General features: G+C 58.1%; 2 protein-coding genes across 2 annotated transcripts in view; one reads left to right on the top strand and one right to left on the bottom strand.

Annotated features, from left to right (window-relative positions):
• Nucleotides 1-183: 183 nt before the first annotated feature.
• TSPAN10 (tetraspanin 10) lies at nucleotides 184-9,987 on the bottom strand (the record flags this gene model as incomplete). Its single annotated transcript, XM_080826692.1, has 3 exons — nucleotides 184-1,069; nucleotides 2,316-3,312; nucleotides 9,744-9,987. The coding sequence occupies 3 exons, from the start codon at nucleotides 9,985-9,987 to the stop codon at nucleotides 712-714; spliced, it is 1,599 nt and encodes a 532-aa protein (XP_080682818.1). The 3' UTR covers nucleotides 184-711.
• Nucleotides 9,847-18,548, top strand: part of NPLOC4 (NPL4 homolog, ubiquitin recognition factor) — a 60,611-nt gene continuing 51,909 nt past the window's right edge. The window contains exons 1-2 of the mRNA XM_080825472.1: nucleotides 9,847-10,000; nucleotides 13,494-13,574. Coding sequence (XP_080681598.1) covers nucleotides 9,986-10,000; nucleotides 13,494-13,574 — 96 coding nt within the window. The 5' untranslated portion in view covers nucleotides 9,847-9,985. The remainder of the gene's footprint in view (nucleotides 10,001-13,493; nucleotides 13,575-18,548) is intronic.

Raw genomic sequence — 18,548 nt, 5'->3', positions numbered from 1 at the left:
TGGAAGCCAGAGAAGGCCCTGGTAACCCGAGAAAGGCCGGTCAGGGCAGGACCCTCCCGTGGGCAGGAGGCGAAGCAGCCTGCCGTGGCCGGCTCCTTGCCTGGCCAGGGGTCCGTGTGGGCGTGCAGAGGGAAGGCTTCCTCACGCTGCCCGCTGAGACGGGTGCCATTTTCCGTAAACGATACAGCTCACCAGAATTTATTCCCGCCAGGGCCTCGCCGTCGGCCACCATCGTGGACGGGGGAAGGAAGTGGGGCGGCAGGGGGCGCTCAGAGGCTGGGTCAGAATGGGGTCGGAGGCGGGCAGCCTAGGTGTGCGGAGCGGGAGGTTGGAGGCAACGGTCGGGGGTGTGAGTTGGAGTCGGGGGTCGACGGCAGGCTTGCATCCGGCCCCGAGAGCCCCGTGTACTCTGGGCAGCCTTGGCATCCCCTGTAGGAGGCGGGCGCTGGCAGGTGCGGCTCACGCAGGCCATGCGGGGTTGGCAAGGGCTCCGTGGTCGAGAGCAAAAGTCTCCGAGAGAGAGTGAGGTCAGGTGGCGGTGCAGGGACTCGGTCTCGCAGGCCCAAACAGAACTGGGAAGGAGGTGGACACGCCCTACCCTCCAGGAAAGGGACCCCCGCGGGGCGGGAGACCGAGCAGGGGGAGGAGGCCAGAGTGTCTGAGATGCAGGGCGCTTGCTTGGACACCTTCCCTGGGGGTCCCACGGGGCTGTCAGCCCTGGGCCAGTTTGGCGGGGGGCCTTTCTGTCCCCGCGGTTCTGGGGCTCCCCGCTACCCCCTGGCGGACAGCCAGGGCCCTGGCCAGCCGGGCGGCCAACAGAAGCTCCAGGCCCTGGATGACCACGGTGGCGACGGCGCAGGCCCCGGCGGCCCGGACGTTCCGGCGCAGCCACCCTCGGAGCGCAAGGCCACAGCCCTCCAGGTGCACCCGCCTCCGAGCGGCCTCATCCGGGCCCAGAGCTCCGAAGCCGCACGGGTCGTGGCCGGCTGCTCCGTCTCCCCTGGGGCTGACGCAGCAGGAGGCAGGGAGGCCGCACGCCTGGGCCCCCGCGGAGCTGCAGTTAAAGGACCTGCAAGGGAACAGGCGGCGTCGGTCCGGAGGGCGGGCCCCCCGTTCCGGGCCCCGGCGCTGAGGAAAGTTCTCTCACCGACCCTCCCAACGTCCACGGCCACACACACACACACACACACACACACCAGCCAGCTTCCGGTGACTAAGGGGGAACCACCAGTCCAAAGTCACACGGACACGCACACAGACGCACGTAGACACACATGCAAAGACACTCGGACACACACGCACACACAGACACACACATGCGCACACACACATGCGGACACACGCACACAGACACGCAGAGACACAGACACACACACATGCAGACAAACATGCCCGCAGACACACACGCATACACACATGCGGACGTACACATGCGCACACATACACACATGCGGACACATGCACTCACACGCGGATACGCACACGGACACGCACACAGACACACGTAGACACACGCGGAGACACACATGCACACAGACACAGACGCACACACGTGCAACACACGCACGAAGACGCACACACAGACGCTCACACACAGACACACGTGCACACACACATGCGGACACACGGACACAGACATGCAGAGACACACATGCAGACATACACATAATGCGCATACGTGCACACACAGACACATGCAGGCACAGACACACAAGCATGCTCACACACACAGACAAACATGCAGACGCACAAGCATGCACATGTACACACATGCACACACAGATACATTCACACATAGGCGCGCACCGACACAGACACACGAGAGCACACGTGCAGACACAAACATGCACACACTTGCAGACACAGACAAGCATGCACACGCACATGCATGCACACAGAATAGACACATAGACACATGCACGCGCACACATACACAAGCAAGCACACGCGTGTACACACACACAGAGACGCTTACACACACACACGCTGTGGAGGGAGAACTGTGGAGTCCAGAACAATGTCCCCATTTAACTTAAGTGCATTTGACATTGAGACGTCCGGTACGATGACCTTACCCAAAACACTCCCCAAACTGAGTTTCTAAGTCTGCTGGCTCAGCTTCTCCACTATGATCCCTGTCCACCTGGTCCCCGGTTGGAGGGGGCGGAAACACGCGGGAGGCCCGCGTGTGTGCACGGGCATGTGTGCACACACTCGTGTGCGTGTACAAGTGAGCACATGTGCGAGTATGTCCGTGCGGTCCGGTCGGCTGGCCGCCGGGGATTCCCTCCTGCCCCGTGGGCTCTGGGACTCACAGGTTCTGCGTCCAGTCTCGGTAGGAAGACACCCCACAGCACTGCAGCCCCAGCTGGACCTGGTCAATGAGGAAGCGCAGGTCCGGGTCGTCCTGATAGTGGGTGATGGCCGCATGCAGCGTGGGCCCCAGGCCGTCCTGCAGCGGGCCCCAGAGGGCCACCAGCAGGGACCCCACCACCGCCTCCAGCGCCAGGAAGGCGATGAGACCCCCAGAGAAGCAGTGCAGCAGGCAAGCGTTCTCGCAGAGGGCACCCAGGCAGCCCGCCAGGCTCACGGCACTGACCACCAGCCCCCCTAGCGCCAGTCCCAGCAAGGGGTCTTCGGGCAGGGCTGCTGCCCCGCTCCCCCGCTGAGACCCCTTGACAGCCAAGCCCCAGAGCCCAAAGGCCAGGGCCAGCACACCGAGCAGAGAGAAGAGGAAGTTGAACAGGAAGATAAGGTATTTCAGGCAGCTGCTTCCCAAGGGGAGAGAGGAGGCCGGGTCTCCCCCAAGGCCTGCCCTCCAGACCTGGTCCTCTTGGGGTGCCTGGTGGCTTGCGGTGAGTGGGCTGCTTGCGGGGAGGGGCTCCTCCTGGCACCCGGCGCCCTGTGGAGGAAGGAGGAGCACACGGGGAGACCTCACCGGCAGGACGGGGTTATCAACAGGGAGGGTCACCTCTTCGAGGCTGGGGTCAGAGCCTGGCGGCGGGGAAGAGGCTGGACGGCGGACAGAGAAGGGAAGGCTCGCAGACCCGAGATGGCCGGGGACGACGGACACGGCGGCCTCCAGGCTTGTCCCCCGGCCGGGCAGCCGGGGCACGGGAAGGCCTGTCTCCTGCAGAATGGAGGGTCGGCTGCGCCCCGCTAGTTCGCCGTAGAGACTAAGTGAGGCGGTCTTGGGAGGCAGGCGTTCCAGGAACACGCCCGTCCTCGATCCCCTCTGCGCGAGGGAGGACGTGCGCCCGCAGCTCAGGCACGCGGCAGGCAGCCTGGACAGCATCTGCTGGGTTGGGCTGTCTATGCAGTCCGGAGAAGGGCTTCCCCACCGGGCCCAGGAGGTGGAGGCCCCCCGGGCAGAAGGGCTGGCCCAGGGGACTGTCCTTTCTGCTTCCCCGACTCAGACCAGCCCTAGCGTTGCAGGACCCCACTCTCTGAGCACAGACTCGGGGTCAGGCCAGCCAGGCTCCCGGGGCAGGGAGAAGGACGGCCAGGAGACCAGGGCTCTGTGGGAGCCGGGGCCTCCCTTGCCTTGCCCTCCGGCGGGAGGCTCAGCCAGGCCCTGGGCACCGGTCACACCAAGTGTGGGAAGTAAAGAAGTGCTGACACCCCCCCCCCCCGGCTTTCCCGGAGGAGTGGCTCGCAGATCCTGAGGTTTGGAGCAGCTGCTGACTCTGCCCCACTTGGTCCCTTTAGGGACAATCTCCCTTTCAGATCTGCCCGCCCCCACCCCCCACCCTCTCCACCTGCAGGCGGCTGTGGGACGCACTTCTGTTCGCTCCCTGGCACTTCTGTTCGCTCCCTGCTGGAGGGAGAGGGGTGGTCTGCCCTTGAAATCTGGGAGGATTAGGACACTGTGGCCCTTGCGGAAAAGGCCGTCCCCGGGGACACACCTGGCAGGACCTCCCTTCCAAACCCGTGTACCAGGAAGAGGCTGCCCTCCGCGCCTCACATCCGATTCTGCCTTGAAACCTCATTCACTGTGAACTTGGAGGGGAGGAAAGGGGCATTGATCAGCCCCCCAGACCCCAACAGTCAGTGGGAGCAAAAGGACAGGCTGCTGGGCCAGGCTGGGGGGTGGGGGGGCTGGGTCCGCCAGAGGCGGTGGGCGGGGGCCACAAGGTTATGGCACTGCCAGATGCCCGGAGGGGTGTCGGGATGACCCCTCCCAAGCCCAAGCTCACTGTCTTGCTTCCAGAACCGCAGGCCGCAGTGGGGAAGGGGCGAACCAGCAAGACGGTGGAGAGGTCACAGGCGGAGGGGGAGGGCAGGAGAGGCGCTGAAGGCCCGTGGGCACATCGCCTGGGTGTGTGCTTTTCTCAGAGTGTGCGTACCCCACACCCCCTCACACACACGAGGGGATGGAGTTGTGGCAAGGTGCTGGGTGAGGATAAAGCTCGGGATTAGTGAGACCGCCCCCCCCCACCGCCCTAATCTTAGCTCCTGGGGGGGGCGGGGGGGCACCGACCGGCCAGCCCAGCACAGGCCAAGGCTCAGGGTGGGGCTTGGGGCCAGGGTGGGTGAGAACCTGCCTGAGGTCCTCCCCGGGCCCTTCGGGGTGGACGATGGGGGGGAGGGGCGGAGGCCACCAGGGCACTGACTCACCTGGGACAGCAGGGGGCGCCTTTCCCCCTCCTCCATTCTGCACCCGGACAGGTGTGCCGGTCCCTGGCCAGGCGTCTCTAGCTCGGACACCAGAGCTGGTGCCCTCAGCCGTCCCGCGAGCTCTGCAGCCCAGGGCCTGGGTGAGCTGTGAGCCGAGCCAGGATGCCACAGTCATGACCAGGTCATGTGAGGCGTCACACTGTAGGGCTTAAGACAGCCCCTGCCCGTGGAGACCCAGAGCACCCCCCGGGAGGGCAGAGCCGCAGCCTGGCTGGGGGATTCCCTGGAGTTCTGGGCAGGCCTGATGTGGGCGGGACTGTCCTCCCCACCCTGTGGCCACCACGACAGGGGTGCCCTGTGGGTCTCAGTCTGGTGGGCCTGGCGGCTGCTCCCCCACCTCCCCCGGGACAGGAGTGCCCTGAGAACCGGCTCAGGGAAACGATCCTGGGAGACCGGCCAGACCTGCCGGGTCACCCCCAATTTAGTCTCTGTGAGAATGAGACGGTCTCCACTGGCCAGATCACATCTTCCTGGTGTTGAGGGACGTGGGATCCTTCATCGTCCTGAGCTTCTCTTGTCAGGGCTGGCCTCTGTCACAGTCAGAGTTGTGCCCAGAGCTTGGAAGACCCGGGGCCACGCAGCTGCCCCGCACACTGGGGCGCCTGAGGCCCTCTGACCCTGTCCTGTCCTCTATCCTCGGCTTGCGTGGCGTGGGAAGGAAGGCTCAGAGCGGATCCCCACCCACTGCCAAGGCTCTGAGAACGCGGGCACATGGCTCTCCACGCCTCCCCTGTGCCTTTGTGACGCGGGAGGTCACGAAATGAATGTCAGTCTCTGGCTTGTGGGGACCTCTAGAGGCCGTGGGGGGGGCGCTCTGCACACGTGTTTGCACGGTAGGAGAAGGGGGGGCCTCCCGGGCAAGGCCCCGTGCCCAGCCTGTCTTCACTGTCCTCTCCCTGCTGCTCCCTGGCTTCTTTTGTTTGGTGTTGGGACTGCAGCCACCCTTCCTCGCTTTACCCACCGGCTTGCAGTCCGGTCTCACGGGGTGCTTGCCGGCGGCGAATGGCCCAGCACGCGCGTGCCCTCCGCCTTTGCTGCCCCTGAAATCTCCTCCCTGGGTCTAGCTCCGGACCACACCCCACCCTGCAGGCAGAGGCCTCCCCTCTTCTTTCGGGACACTGTTCACTTCGTTTTGTAGTTATTGGCGTTCTTGCTTCATGCCCCCCACCCCGAACCAGCTTCCCGCACGACAACCCCCTAACGGAGCCCCGTCCCTATTCCTGACCTGCAGGACCGGGAGGATGGTGAATGGCTGTTGGGTGAAGCCACTGCGTTTCGGAAGAGTTCATTTCACAGCATCATCGTGACAACAGATTTACAATAGAGACACAGTTGTGCCACAGATAGCTGGGACAGCAGGCCGCTGATTGAAGTCAGGGAACGTCCTGCGTCCTGGGGATGCGGCAGTAGAAAAACCTGCAACGCCCTAGTGAGCACGAGCTCACCTCCGGTGAAAGGGACATCGAAAAGCAAGGGGGTAAACAGGTGAACACATGTGATTCTTTTTTTTTTTTTTTTTGACAGAGACACAGCGAGAGAGGGAACACAAGCAGGAAGAGTGCGCGGGAGGGAGAAGCCGGCTCCCTGCTGAGCAGCGAGCCCGAGGTGGGCCTTGATTCCCAGACTCCTGGATCATGACCTGAGCCCAAGACAGACGCTTAACGACTGAGCCCCGCAGGCGCCCCAAATATATGTGATTGTACACGGTCGTCAGAGGTATGAAGCCACAAAAGGAGGGTGAAGAGTCGGGGGGGCTGTCTCTTATGTTAGTTGATCAGCGAGGGCCTCACTGTACCCCAAAGAGCTGAAAACAGAGACTCACACAAATACACAGACATGCATATTCACGGCAGCGCTATCCACAGTTGCTGAAAGGTGGAAACAACCCGGACAGCAATCAACGAAGAGTGGATTATCAAAATGTGCTCCACGCACCCCGTGCACTACTGCTCGGCCGTAAGGAGGGGTTCTGACACCTGCGACAACATGGACGGAGCTCGAAAACGCTCAATGAAAGAAGCCAGAGGCTAAAGTCCGCGTCTGTATCATTCCATTCACAAGAAATATTCAGAATAGGGGAGTCTGTAGATGGGTGGTTGCTGGGAGCTGGGGGAGGGGAATGGGGGGCTGCTGCTGAATGGGGGTGCGGTTTCCTTCTGGGGTGATGGAAACGCTTGGAAAGTAGATACGGGAGGTAGTCGTAGGTCTTGAAAGCACTAAATGCCACCGAACTGTTCACTGAGAAATGGTTGACTGCGTGCTGTGTGAATTTCATCTCAATTCAAAAAAAAGAGGAAGAGGAGAAACGTGGGGGAAGGGAGGGATGGAGCCAGGTCTGTCCACTCGGGCGGGCGGGGTCCTTCCCACGGGAGAGGGGGTGGGGTGCAGCAGGATCAGGACCCCCGACCTCCGCTGAGAAGGGAGTGCTCAGGCTGCCGGGTGGGGGCTGCAGTCTGGCAGAGAAGGAGGCTGCAGATTCGACCGGGTGCAGCCAAGCCTTCTCTCGTCCCTTCCTCCAAGTGACAAACCAGGCCCCCCTCCAGCTGTGTCCAGTTGCTGCATCCAGCTCCAAGGCCAGGCTCTCATCGTGACAATCACCTCTCCAGCTCTGTCTCCCTCCTGTCCTGACACTGGGCAATGCTAAGTGAAATTACAGTGACCATCACAGCGAGGGGCTGAATCGCGTTTTCCCCAAATCCGTATGTTGGGGTCCCAACCCCCAGAACCTCAGAAGAGGACTTGGAGGGACGGCCCTTACGGAGGTAATCAACTTAAAATGAGGCCAGTGTCTTCCATACAGAGAGGAAATTGGGACACACAGAGACACCAGGGATGCCTGAGCACAGAGGAAAGATACAGAGGTCTGCCAGCCAAGGAGAGTGGCCTCAGAAGACCCCGACGGGCTGCCACCTTGATCTCTGACTTCCAGACCCTGGATTCAGGAGAAAATACATTTAAGTTATACAGTCTGTGGAATTTTGCTAAGGCAGTCCTTGCAAAGTGACTACTGGTAGAGCCTTTGTTTTTTTATTTTTTATTTTATTTTATTTTTAAAAAAATTTTATTTATTCGACAGAGAGAGAGATCACAAGTAGGCAGAGAGGCAGGCACGGGCGGGGGAGCAGACTCCCTGCTGAGCAGAGAGCCCGATGCGGGACTCGATCCCAGGACCCTGAGATCATGACCCAAGCGGAAGGCAGACGCTTAACCCACTGAGCCACCTGGGCACCCCTATTTTTTGTTATTTTTTAAAAGATTTTATTTACTCATTTCATAGAGTGAGCACAAGCAGAGGGAAAAGTAGTCTCCCGCCGAGCAGGGAGCCCAATGTGGGGCTCTATCCCAGGACCTTGGGCTCATGATCTGAGCCGAAGGCAGTCACTTCACTGGCTGAACCCCCAGGCATCAAGAGAGGATGCCTTCTTTGCTCTCATCCTTCAAAGGCTTTCTAACCTAACACACTTAAGAATAGAATCTGGGGTGCCTGGGTCCTGGGATCCAGCCCTGCATTGGGCTCCCTGCTCACTGGGGAGCCTGCTTCTCCCTCTCACAATCCCCTTGCTTGTGCTCCCTCTCTCACTGCGTCTCTCTCTGTTGAATAAATAAATAAAATATTTAAAAAAAGAATAGAATCTAAAGGCTTTTCCATGTCTCCCATGGTTCTTCCTGACCCAGCCCTCCTCTGCCCTCACTCAGAACCCCCATCCACGCCAGCCGCCTTGTTGCTCCTGGAGCACCCAGCACGTCCCAGGTCCCAGGACCTTTGCACAGGCTTTCCTAGTTCACTCTTCCCTCAGATGCTTTATCTGGGACCTGATCACATCGCGATTCCTCAGAGAGGTCTTTCTGGACCATCATAAGTAAAATAGCCTCTATCACCCTCCGTCCCTTCCCCTGCCGTGGCTGTCCCCCACGGGACACTGCGTCCCTGCATAGCTGAAGTGTTTGCAAGCCGCTCCTGCTGGTGGATCCCATCAGGGTGGGAATCTCTCCCGTTTCTGCTCTACTCCCAGCGTGAGCCCTGCCGCTCGCCCCGCGGAAGCCCCGTGGGGTAGGTCCTTGCGGGTGGGAGGGACCGGCAGGTGGACTAGCTGTTGAACCTGAGGTGTTGGAACCGGGGAAGCAGAGGGGTCGGGAGGGGGCGGAAACGAGGGTGACTTTTTCAGCCCAGGAGATACATAAATACAACCTGGAGTGGAGCCATGGGGTTAAAAAACGGATTTTAGACGTTTTGGTAAGTTTCCCCCATGGTCACAGGAAGGTCAGGGCCTTACAGAATTTGCAGGGCCCGGTGCAGCACGAGGACGGGGAGCTCCCGCTGGAAACCGGCAGGAGTTGCGAGAGGCTGACAGCTGAGCCCTGCACCCACGCCCCGGACCCGCGCAAGCCCTGCACCCAGGCCCCGCACCCAGGCCCCGCACCCAGGCCCCGCACCCAGGCCCCGCACCCACGCCCCGCACCCAGGCCCCGCACCCACGCCCCGCACCCAGGCCCCGCACCCACGCCCCGCACCCAGGCCCCGCACCCAGGCCCCGCACCCACGCCCCGCACCCAGGCCCCGCACCCAGGCCCCGCACCCAAGCCCTGCACCCACGCCCTGCACCCAGGCCCTGCACCCAGGCCGCGGGCCGCGGCGGGCCTCGGGAGACGCCCTTTAAGTGCGGTCGTTGGCCTCGCGTTCGGGTCCCCGAGACGCTGCTTTCCTTTTGCTGCCAGGACGGTGTGACGTCACCGTCCTGACACGATCCGTCCACGCGCAGGCGACCCGCCGGACCCGGCGCTCCGAGGCCCCGGACTACGGCCCAGCACGACGGTTTCGGGGCGACGGCGCACGCTCGCTTTTGCTTCTCCTCGGACCTTCCCGCCCTGCCTGGGTTTGCAGAAAGGAGCGCGCGCCGCGAGCAAAGTCGTCCTTGCCGGGGCTCAGGGCCCCGCGCGCGCCCCCGCCGCCCCTCGCGCGCGCCCCGCCCCGCCCCTCGCGCGCGCCCCGCCGCCCCTCGCGCGCGCCCCGCCCCGCCCCTCGCGCGCGCCCCGCCCCGCCCCGGGCCCGCGGCCGCCCCGCTTGCGCATGCGCGGGCCGTTGGAGGGCCGGAACTCGGTTTCCGGGCTGCGCGGCCGGCGGAGCGCGTTGGGCGAGGCGCCGGACGTCGCGCGGCGGTGGCGGCCGGCGGCGAAGCTGGAGCGGCGGTGGCGGCGGCGGCGGGAGGCCGGGGCCGGGGCTGAGGCCGGGGCCGAGGCTTCGAGGCCCGCGGGGCGGCAGGCGGCGGCGGCGGCCCGAGGCTCGAACCCGGAGACCGGAGCGGCCGCCATGGCCGAGAGCATCGTGAGTGGGGCGGGAGCGGGAGCGGGGCGCCGGGATGAGGCAGCAGATTTACCGGCGCGGCCTGTGGCGCGGCGTCCGGCACCCGGCCCGCTCCCGCCTCCCGGCCGGGGCTCGCGGCCTCCCGTCCCGCCGCTCCGCGACCGCCGGCTCCGCGGGCTCCGCTCGGCCCGGTGCGGGCCGGGTGCGGGGCGCGGGGCGGCCGGGCCGGGTGCGGGGCCGGGCGCGGGGCCGGGCCGGGGGCGGCCGTCGGAAGCGGGGCGCGCCCCAGCCTGGGCTCGAGGCCCCGCGGGGAGGGCGCTGCGGCCGCGGGGGCTGCGAGGACGGGACCCCGGCGGCGGCCGCGGTCGGTCTGGGCGCGCGGGGCCGCGGTGACAGCCACCTGTTGGGGGAGGAGGGCGCTTCCGTGCAGTCGGGAGTTGGCCTGTGCCCTCGCCCCGTCCCCCTCGCCCCGTCCCCCTCAAAGTAAAGGAAGCCGGAGCCCAAACCGCCCTGGGTTTCTGGCGGCGGGTTCTCCTCGCGAGCGCGTGTGTCCGGGACGCCGTCAGCAGGGGCGGGCGGCGCGGCGTGGGTGCACGTTGAGGCGTATTGGGGGCTCCCGGGGGAAAGCAGAGCCGCACTGGGGGGCAGGTCACATTCGCGCGTTCCTGGCCGGTGGCGTCCGCGTTTTGCCAGGCGCCGCCTCGGGCTCGGCTCTGGGCGGCCTGGGTCTGCGGCAGGAGCTGGAGGCGAAGGCTTCCCTCCTCCTCCTCCCGTCTCTCCGGGGCCTGGGGACCGGCCGAGGGAGTAAACGGCCCGAGGGAAACTTAAGATCGTGCCCTTCCCTAAAGTGGGACTCCCTGACACGCTGCCTTCTAGAAGAGGACCAGAGTCGGAGCTCAGGGAGTCCGCGTCCAGGGGAGGGTTCGCTCGGGTGGCCGTGGGCGCGCGCGCCGTCGACGAAAGGCCGCGCTCCAGCCGGTGTGTCCGTGGGCGCCGGCCCGGCTCGGCTTCTGGCCGGGCGCACCTGCCTCCGGTCTCGCCGGCTCCTCCACTCTCCCACGAAGTACTCTGGGCTCCTTTCGTACAAACCCTCCTGGGCAGCCAGGAGGCTGTGTGTCTGCGATGCCGGGTCTGCCTCTTCTGGACGGTTGGATCTCGCAGCCTGCGGCAGACTCCAAGCCAGAAGTTCTCTCCGCTCACCTGCGAGTCTGCGGGAGTCGGAGCCGGGCTCCGCCGGGAGCCTGCACCGCCGCGCTGCTGCAGGTGGCCGGAGAGGAGGGCTTGTCAGATGCAGAGCCCTGCAGAGACGCGGAGCCGGACCCTGAGCTGCTCAGGGACTGGAGTGTCCTGCCCTCGTTCCCACGTGCACAGAGGGACGGTCACAGAGTCTCCCACAGGGAAACCAAGCTCTTCTTAACAGGCCGCACTGTGGGAGACTGATGTCCGGAAAGAACGGCAGTAGCTGGCTGGTGCCGTGCTGCCTATTCTGAAGACACGTCTCTAGGTGTTTCATAGAGGGAAGTCAGCGGAGTTTGTATTTGTGGTCGGCACTGATGAGCCAGAGAGAAGCACACGTAGTGAGGAAGCAGAAAGATAGAAGATACTTTATGCCTGAACAGTTGGGATTTCGGTGCGCTCGGGAGGCTCAGTTGTTAAGCGTCTGCCTTCAGCTCAGGTTGTGATCCCCGAGTCCTGAGATCCAGTCCCACATTGGGCTCCCTGCTCCTCGGGAAGCCTGCTTCTCCCTCTCCTAGTCCCCCTGCTTGTGTTCTCTCTCTCGCTGTGTCTCTCTCTGTCAAATAAATAAAAATCTTAAAAAAAAATTGGGATTTCATAAGGATTATCCAAGACAATCTTAAAAATTGAGAACAGTATCAGGGTAAAGCCTTCTCAGTAAAGTGAAAGTAGAAAATGAGAAAATCAAACTATTTTAGGAAAATCTAGATTAATCTTACTTTGTTTGATGAAAGTGGACAGTTGATCAAAGCCATTGTGGCATTTTATCATGTTTCAGTGAAATCTTTTTTTAAAATTTATTTTATTATTATTTTTTTTAAAGATTTTATTTATTTATTTGACAGACAGAGATCACAGGTAGGCAGAGAGGCAGGCAGAGAGAGAGGGGAAGCAGGCTCCCCTCCGAGCAGAGATCCTGATGTGGGGCTCGAGCCCAGGACCCTGGGATCATGACCTGAGCCGAAGGCAGAGGGTTTAACCCGAGCCACCCAGGCACCCATGAAAATCGTTTAAAAAACAATGGCTTAAGACATTTTTCATATGTAAAGGGTGTTTGGTTTTTTTTTTAAATGTTTGTTTTCAGTACAGTGCACAGTGCAGTAATGGCTGAAAAGAAACGCCGCCATGCGTACTTGGTGGTGTGTTCCTGCCTTTCTTTCTTCCCCTCAGGTGGTTGGAGCATCGTCTGCCCTGTTTTCGGCAGGGCATGCCTTTTCATGCTCCCTGGTGAAAGCAGGAACTTGTACAGTTGGCCAGAGTAACTCACCCACCTTCAGAAGGACTTTGATCTGTATAAAAATCAAGTCCTAGAAGGTGATGCTCTGTGTGCAGTGTTCCAGGCCTGCCAGCCATTTCAGGGTTGCCATAAAGGTATTTTTTTAAAACCCTGGTATGTTTACCATGATGTTAAACACCTTTATTTCTTTCAGTTTTTCTATTAGAGGTAAATAACAAATTAGAAGATACCCTATGATTCTTTTAGATCATTAGATCATTTAGATATCTTTTAGATATAGATTTTAGAACAAAACTCATTTTGTTCTCTTTTTTATTTTTTATTTTTTTTATCAGATGTGTTTTAAATTTTTTACTTATTTTTTAAGTTGTCTCTACACCCAACGTGGGACTTGAACTCAAAACTCCGAGATCCAGAGTTGGATGCTTCACCGACTGAGCAAGCCAGGAGCCCCCAAAGAGAACTTTTTTTTTTTTTTTGAGTTTTTATTTATTTATTTGACAGACAGAGATCACAAGCAGGCAGAGAGGCAGGCAGAGAGAGAGGAGGAAGCAGGCTCCCTGCTGAGCAGAGAGCCTGACACGGGGCTCGATCCCAGGACCCTGGGATCACGACCCGGGCTGAAGGCAGAGGCTTTTAACCGGCTGAGCCACCCAGGCGCCCCCAAAGAGAACTTTTTTAAAGAATCCAGTCATTCATGATTCATGAAGGGTTTTTTTTTTCTTTCTTTCTTTCTTTCTTTTTTTTTTTTCTGTTGTATTGTTGTTTTTGCAAATCCAAAGAGAAATAATGGTTAAACATTTTTCTGAGTGAAATGACCAGAGTTGAGAGTCAGGGAGGTACTGTCAGGATGTCTTTGCATAGGTTGATGAATCTCATGCCTCTGCTGCTCTTTTAGAAGTACCTGGTGTTGCTCGGGGAAGGGAGAGGTTTGGCTCTAAGTGTCGGTGACCCAGATGCTGAAAGACCGCAGATGTTAGTCTCAGTCGGATCAGGAACTTACTAGTCTGTGCAGTAACCGCCTTGTTTCATTTGTGACAGATAATTCGTGTCCAGTCCCCAGATGGGGTGAAGCGGATCACAGCCACGAAGAGAGAAACAGCAGCTGCGTTTCTGAAGAAGGTAGCGGCGCGGGCATTTGCTCCTCCGTCCTCCCCTGCTGCTCCCTCCCCACCTATCCCCGTCCCTGATTCTGCCCACTCCCTGGTTCACGGTCTCTTGACCCGCTCTTCCCGCCGTGACCGGATTGATCCAGGGCAGATTGCATCACTGACCGTGGCTTACTGCCCTGGTGGCCGGGAAGAGTCCAAGGGTGCGTGTAAAAGTATTTCACAAGACTAGTACTCAGGAGAGTGAAAAATTAGAGAGGGAAAGACTTGAATTGTCTGTGAAAGGAAAATTGTCCAAAACATGTACAGAATAATTCCCACTTTATTTTTTAAAAAAAATTTAAAGATTCTACCTATTCATTTGAGAGAGAGACAGAGAGAGAGAAGGTGAGCAGGGGAGAGAGGCGGAGGCAGAGGGAGAAGCAGACTCCCCAGACTCCCCGCTGAGCAGAAGGCAGACACCTAACCATCTGAGCCACCCACGTGCCCCAATCCCACTTTATTAGAAAATCAGAGGCACGGGGGTGCCTGGGCGCCTCAGTCAGTTACGCATCAGACTCTTGATCTCAGCTCAGGTCATGATCTCAGGGTCCTGGGATCGGCCCCACTTGAGGCTCCCTGGTTCGCACAGAGTCTGCTGCTCTCCTTTTTCCTCTTTCTCTCTCTCACGTAAATAAATAGAAAGAAAGTGAGAGCCACGTACGTGGGTCGGTTATGTGTTTATAGAGTGCAGCGTGAAAGCATAGCCAGACTTAAAAAGGGTAACCCTGGGAGGGGAGCCCTGCAGTAGGGAGTGGCTTTTGGTTTATGCTGCGTAGCAGGAGCGAGCAGACTGTGGCCCATGGGATGACCTCCTGCTCTTTTTCCCCTTGGCATACAGATTTCCTTTCCCTGACCTCCCCCCTTTTTTTTTTCTAAGATTTTATTTATTTACTTCGTCACAGGAGCAGGGGGAGGGGCAGAGGAAGAGAGAGGGGGATAAAGAATCTCCAGCAGACTCTGAGCCAAGCATAGAGCCCGTGTGGGGCTCCGTCCCTTGACCCTGGGATCATGACCCGAGCTGAAACTAAGAGTTGGTTGCTTAACGGACTCAGCCACTCAGGTGCCCCTATTTTTGTAAATAAAGTTTTTTGCTTTTTTTTTTTTTAAGATTTTATTTATTTGATAGAGATCACAAGTAGGCAGAGAAGCAGGCAGAGGAGGAAGCAGGCTCCCCGCTGAGCAGAGAGCCCGATGGGGAGCTCCATCCCGGGACCCTGGGATCATGACCTGAGCCAAAGGCAGAGGCTTAACCCTCTGAGGCACCTAGGCGCCCCTGATAGGGAAATTTCTTAAACTTAAATTTGTAATAACCATATAGGAATATGATTTTGTTTTTAACTTGAGGCGTTTGTGCTTGATATCAAATGTAGGGTTGTCAAACAGGTTAAATTCAGAAGGTTTCTGAGATAACAGCGTGACCTTGTAGTTCTCACTTTTATTTACACCAGTAGTATTCCTAAAATGCTTGTATTTCCTCCCGGACAGTTCGTGGCTGCCTCGCCCAGGGAGACACAGAATGACAGCCAGTCACTGGGAGGGTTGGGGTTGGGGGTTTAGTTTGTTTTGTTTTTAAAGATTTTATTTATTTACTTGTCAGAGCGAGAGAGGGCATGAGCAGGGGTGCAGCAGGCAGAGGGAGAAGCAGGCTCCCCGTTGAGCAAGGACCCCTGGATCATGACCCTGAGCCTAAGACAGACGCTTCACCGACTGAGCCCCCTAGGCGCCCCTGTAGTTTGGTTTTGGGCACTTGGTCTCTGGAGCCGTCACCACCACAGTAATGAGTGCTTAGAGGAGGTGAATACTCACAAACAAACGTGTATTACTCTGAAATAGTTTCCCCTCAAATGAAGATCCTTTTTTCTGATTATTAGGATAAAATGCATTAATTCTGAAAGGCTGAAACAATTCAGAAAAGTATAAAGAAGCAAGTAAGAATCGCTTGAAATTTTACCACTCAGAAATAACTGTTAACATGGCATGTTTTGGGGCGTCTTGGTGGCTGTCGGTGAAGTGTCTGACCCTTCAGCTCAGGTCATGATCCTCGGTCCTGGGATCGAGTCCCACGTCGGGCTCCTTGCTCGGTGGGGAGTCTGCTTCCCCCTCTGCCTGCCGCCTCCCTTGCTTCTGCCATGCACTCTCTCCGACAAATAAGTAAATAAACTCTTTATTTTAAGATTTTATTTATTTATTTGACAGACAGATCACAAGTAGGCAGAGAAGCAGGCAGAGGAGGAAGCAGGCTCCCCGCCGAGCAGAGAGCCCGATGCGGGACTCGATCCCAGGACCCTGAGATCATGAACTGAGCCGAAGGCAGAGGCCTCAACCCACTGAGCCACTCAGGCGCCCAGTAAATAAACTCTTTAAAAAAAAAAACAAATCATAGCATGTCTTTAGTGCCCGCGTGTTTGTGCATACATACTTACGTGTACAGACTTTTGCCAAAATGGGATTGTGCCGTGCCGTGTACATACTTCATCAAATCTAAATTATTGAGTTTAAGAAGTCATGTTTAGGGGCGCCTGGGTGGCTCAGTGGGTTAAAGCCTCTGCCTCCGGCTCCGGTCATGATCCCAGGGTCCTGGGATCGAGCCCCGCATCCGGCTCTCTGCTCAGCTCTCTGCTCCTTCCTCTCTCTCTCTCTGCCTCTCAGAGGCAGATCTCTGTCTGTCAAATAAATAAATAAAATCTTAAAAAAAAAAAAAAGTCATGTTTATGTACGATTAGGAAAGAAAAAGATACTTTCACGCCTGCTTTCCTTTGTCATTTAGATTTTATACTTACGTAAAGTTCTTTTAGACTTGTTTGGAAATTTATTTTAATCATGTGTTATTCTTATGCATACATGAGGAGGAAAGTCTAAGTGAAATCAGTTGGGTAGCATCTCCCAACCGTGTCACAGTCAGAGTCTGGCCCCTCTGAGCCGGTTTTTGCTCTGGCTGGCGCTATGCTCGCCCCCTGCAGAGAGTCCTCCGTCAGGAGGCTCGGTGCCAGTCGCTGACACCTGTTCTGCAGGTGCACGTGCTGAGTTTCTCTCTGGGTTACTAGCAGGGCATGACAGCCCTAAATCCTCTATTTTTTCCTTGATTGATCATTAAGTGGCTTGTTTGACAGAAATGTTGAGAGATGACAGTTGTCCAGCTTTGCTACGTGGATGTCAGGTTTCCAGGAGCCCAGGCGGTCACCTGTACACCCTGCGGCCCCACAGGCAGGCACTGGGGCACGTATTGTTCCCAAGGTGCATCCTTTCCAGGGGTGTTAGAATAATTTATAGACCTGGTGTTTTTTACTTGACAATAAATTAAGGAATGGTTTTATGTCAATAAATGGAGATTTGTATCATTTTAAAAATAATACATAACAGGGAAGCCTGGGTATCTTACTTGGTTAAGCATCCTACTCTTGATTTAGGCTCAGGTCATGATCTCAGGGTTGTGAGCTTGAGCCCCGAGTTGGGGTCCAAGCTGGGTGTGGAGTTGGCTTGAGATCCTGTGCCTTTCCCTCTGCCGCCCCCCCCCACCCCGCTCTCGCTCTCATCTGTGCACGTGCTCTCTCTCTCTCTCTTTTTCCCAGAAGAAATAAATAACACATAATGGGTGCCAGGCTGGCTTAGTTGGTAGAGGGTGTGACTCTTGGTCTTGGGGTGGTGGGTTCGAGCCTCACATTGGGTGTAGAGATTATTTAAAATTTAAAAAAAAAGGTATAACGTAAAATTTGTCATCGAGACCAATTTTTTTTTTCAAAGATTTTATTTGAGAGAGAGCATGAGAGGGGAGAAGGTTGGAGGGAGAAGCAGGCTCTCCGTGGAGCTGCGAGCCTGATGTGGGACTTGATCCCAGGACTCTGGGATCATGACCTGAGCCGAAGGCAGTTCCTTAACCCACTGAGCCACCCAGGCGCCCCGAAACCAATTTTTATTATTTATTTATTTATTTATTAAAAGATTTTATTTATTTATTTGACAGACAGAGATCACAAGTAGGCAGAGAAAGAGGGGGAAGCAGGCTCCCGCTGAGCAGAGAGCCCGATGCGGGGCTCGATCCCAGGACCCTCGATCCCAGGACCCTCGATCCCAGGACCCTGGAATCATGACCTGAGCCGAAGGCAGAGGCTTTAACCCACTGAGCCACCCAGGCGCCCCCGGAAACCAATTTTTAACGTAGTGTGTCCACCCACCCTGAGGCTTGAACTCATAACCCTGAGATCCAGAGTTGCATGCTTCTCCACCTGAGCCAGCCGGGTGCCCCTGGCGCCAACCGTCTCTACGTCCGCGGGGCCGTCATGTGAAGTAATTCACTTGCAGTCGTTACGACCATCCATTGCCAGAACTTTCTCATCTCGCAGATCTGAACCCGTGTGTGCTAAACGGCAGCCCCTCTTTCCCCCCGCCCCGGTCCGTGGTATCTGCCATCCCGTCTTGTTCTGACCTCTTCCGGTGCCTTCCTACCCCGATCGCGCTCTTCGTCGGAAGTTAGTAACTGGCCGTGGGTGCGCATGGGGGCTCGCGGTGCCCGTTCCCTCCGACGAGGGTGCGGACCGCTGCGGACCGGCTGGCTCCAGCTCGCTGTTCCCCACAGTGAGCGCCTTGATCCTGCTTTCTCGCTCGGCATCCAGCCCCCCCGGGCGCTGCCGTTCGCCGGTGGGAGGCGGTGGATGCTGCCGAGGCTGCCTCACAGGGTCTGAGAGTCGCCGGTTGTCTTGAGGCCGCCCATCGCCGCTCCTGCTGCGGCTCCTCAGACCGTGGGCCTCCCCGGAGGGCTCCTCCGGGCTGCCTCGCTCAGCAGCAGCACCCCTGCCTCGGGTCGCTGTCGGGCTGCTGCTGTCCCTCCCCTGCTTGGGCTGGAGGATGGCTCTAGCCTGTCCTAATTGACCTCTGCAGTCTGTGACCTCCTTTCTCCTTGTTTTCTTTTTCTTTTTCTTTTTCTTTTTCTTTTTTTTTTTTTTTACCA

This window comes from Martes martes (assembly GCF_963455335.1).
Source record: "Martes martes genome assembly, chromosome: 16".
In the NCBI taxonomy this organism is placed as follows: Eukaryota; Metazoa; Chordata; class Mammalia; order Carnivora; family Mustelidae; genus Martes; species Martes martes.
This window is presented reverse-complemented; position numbering and strand designations above follow the sequence as displayed.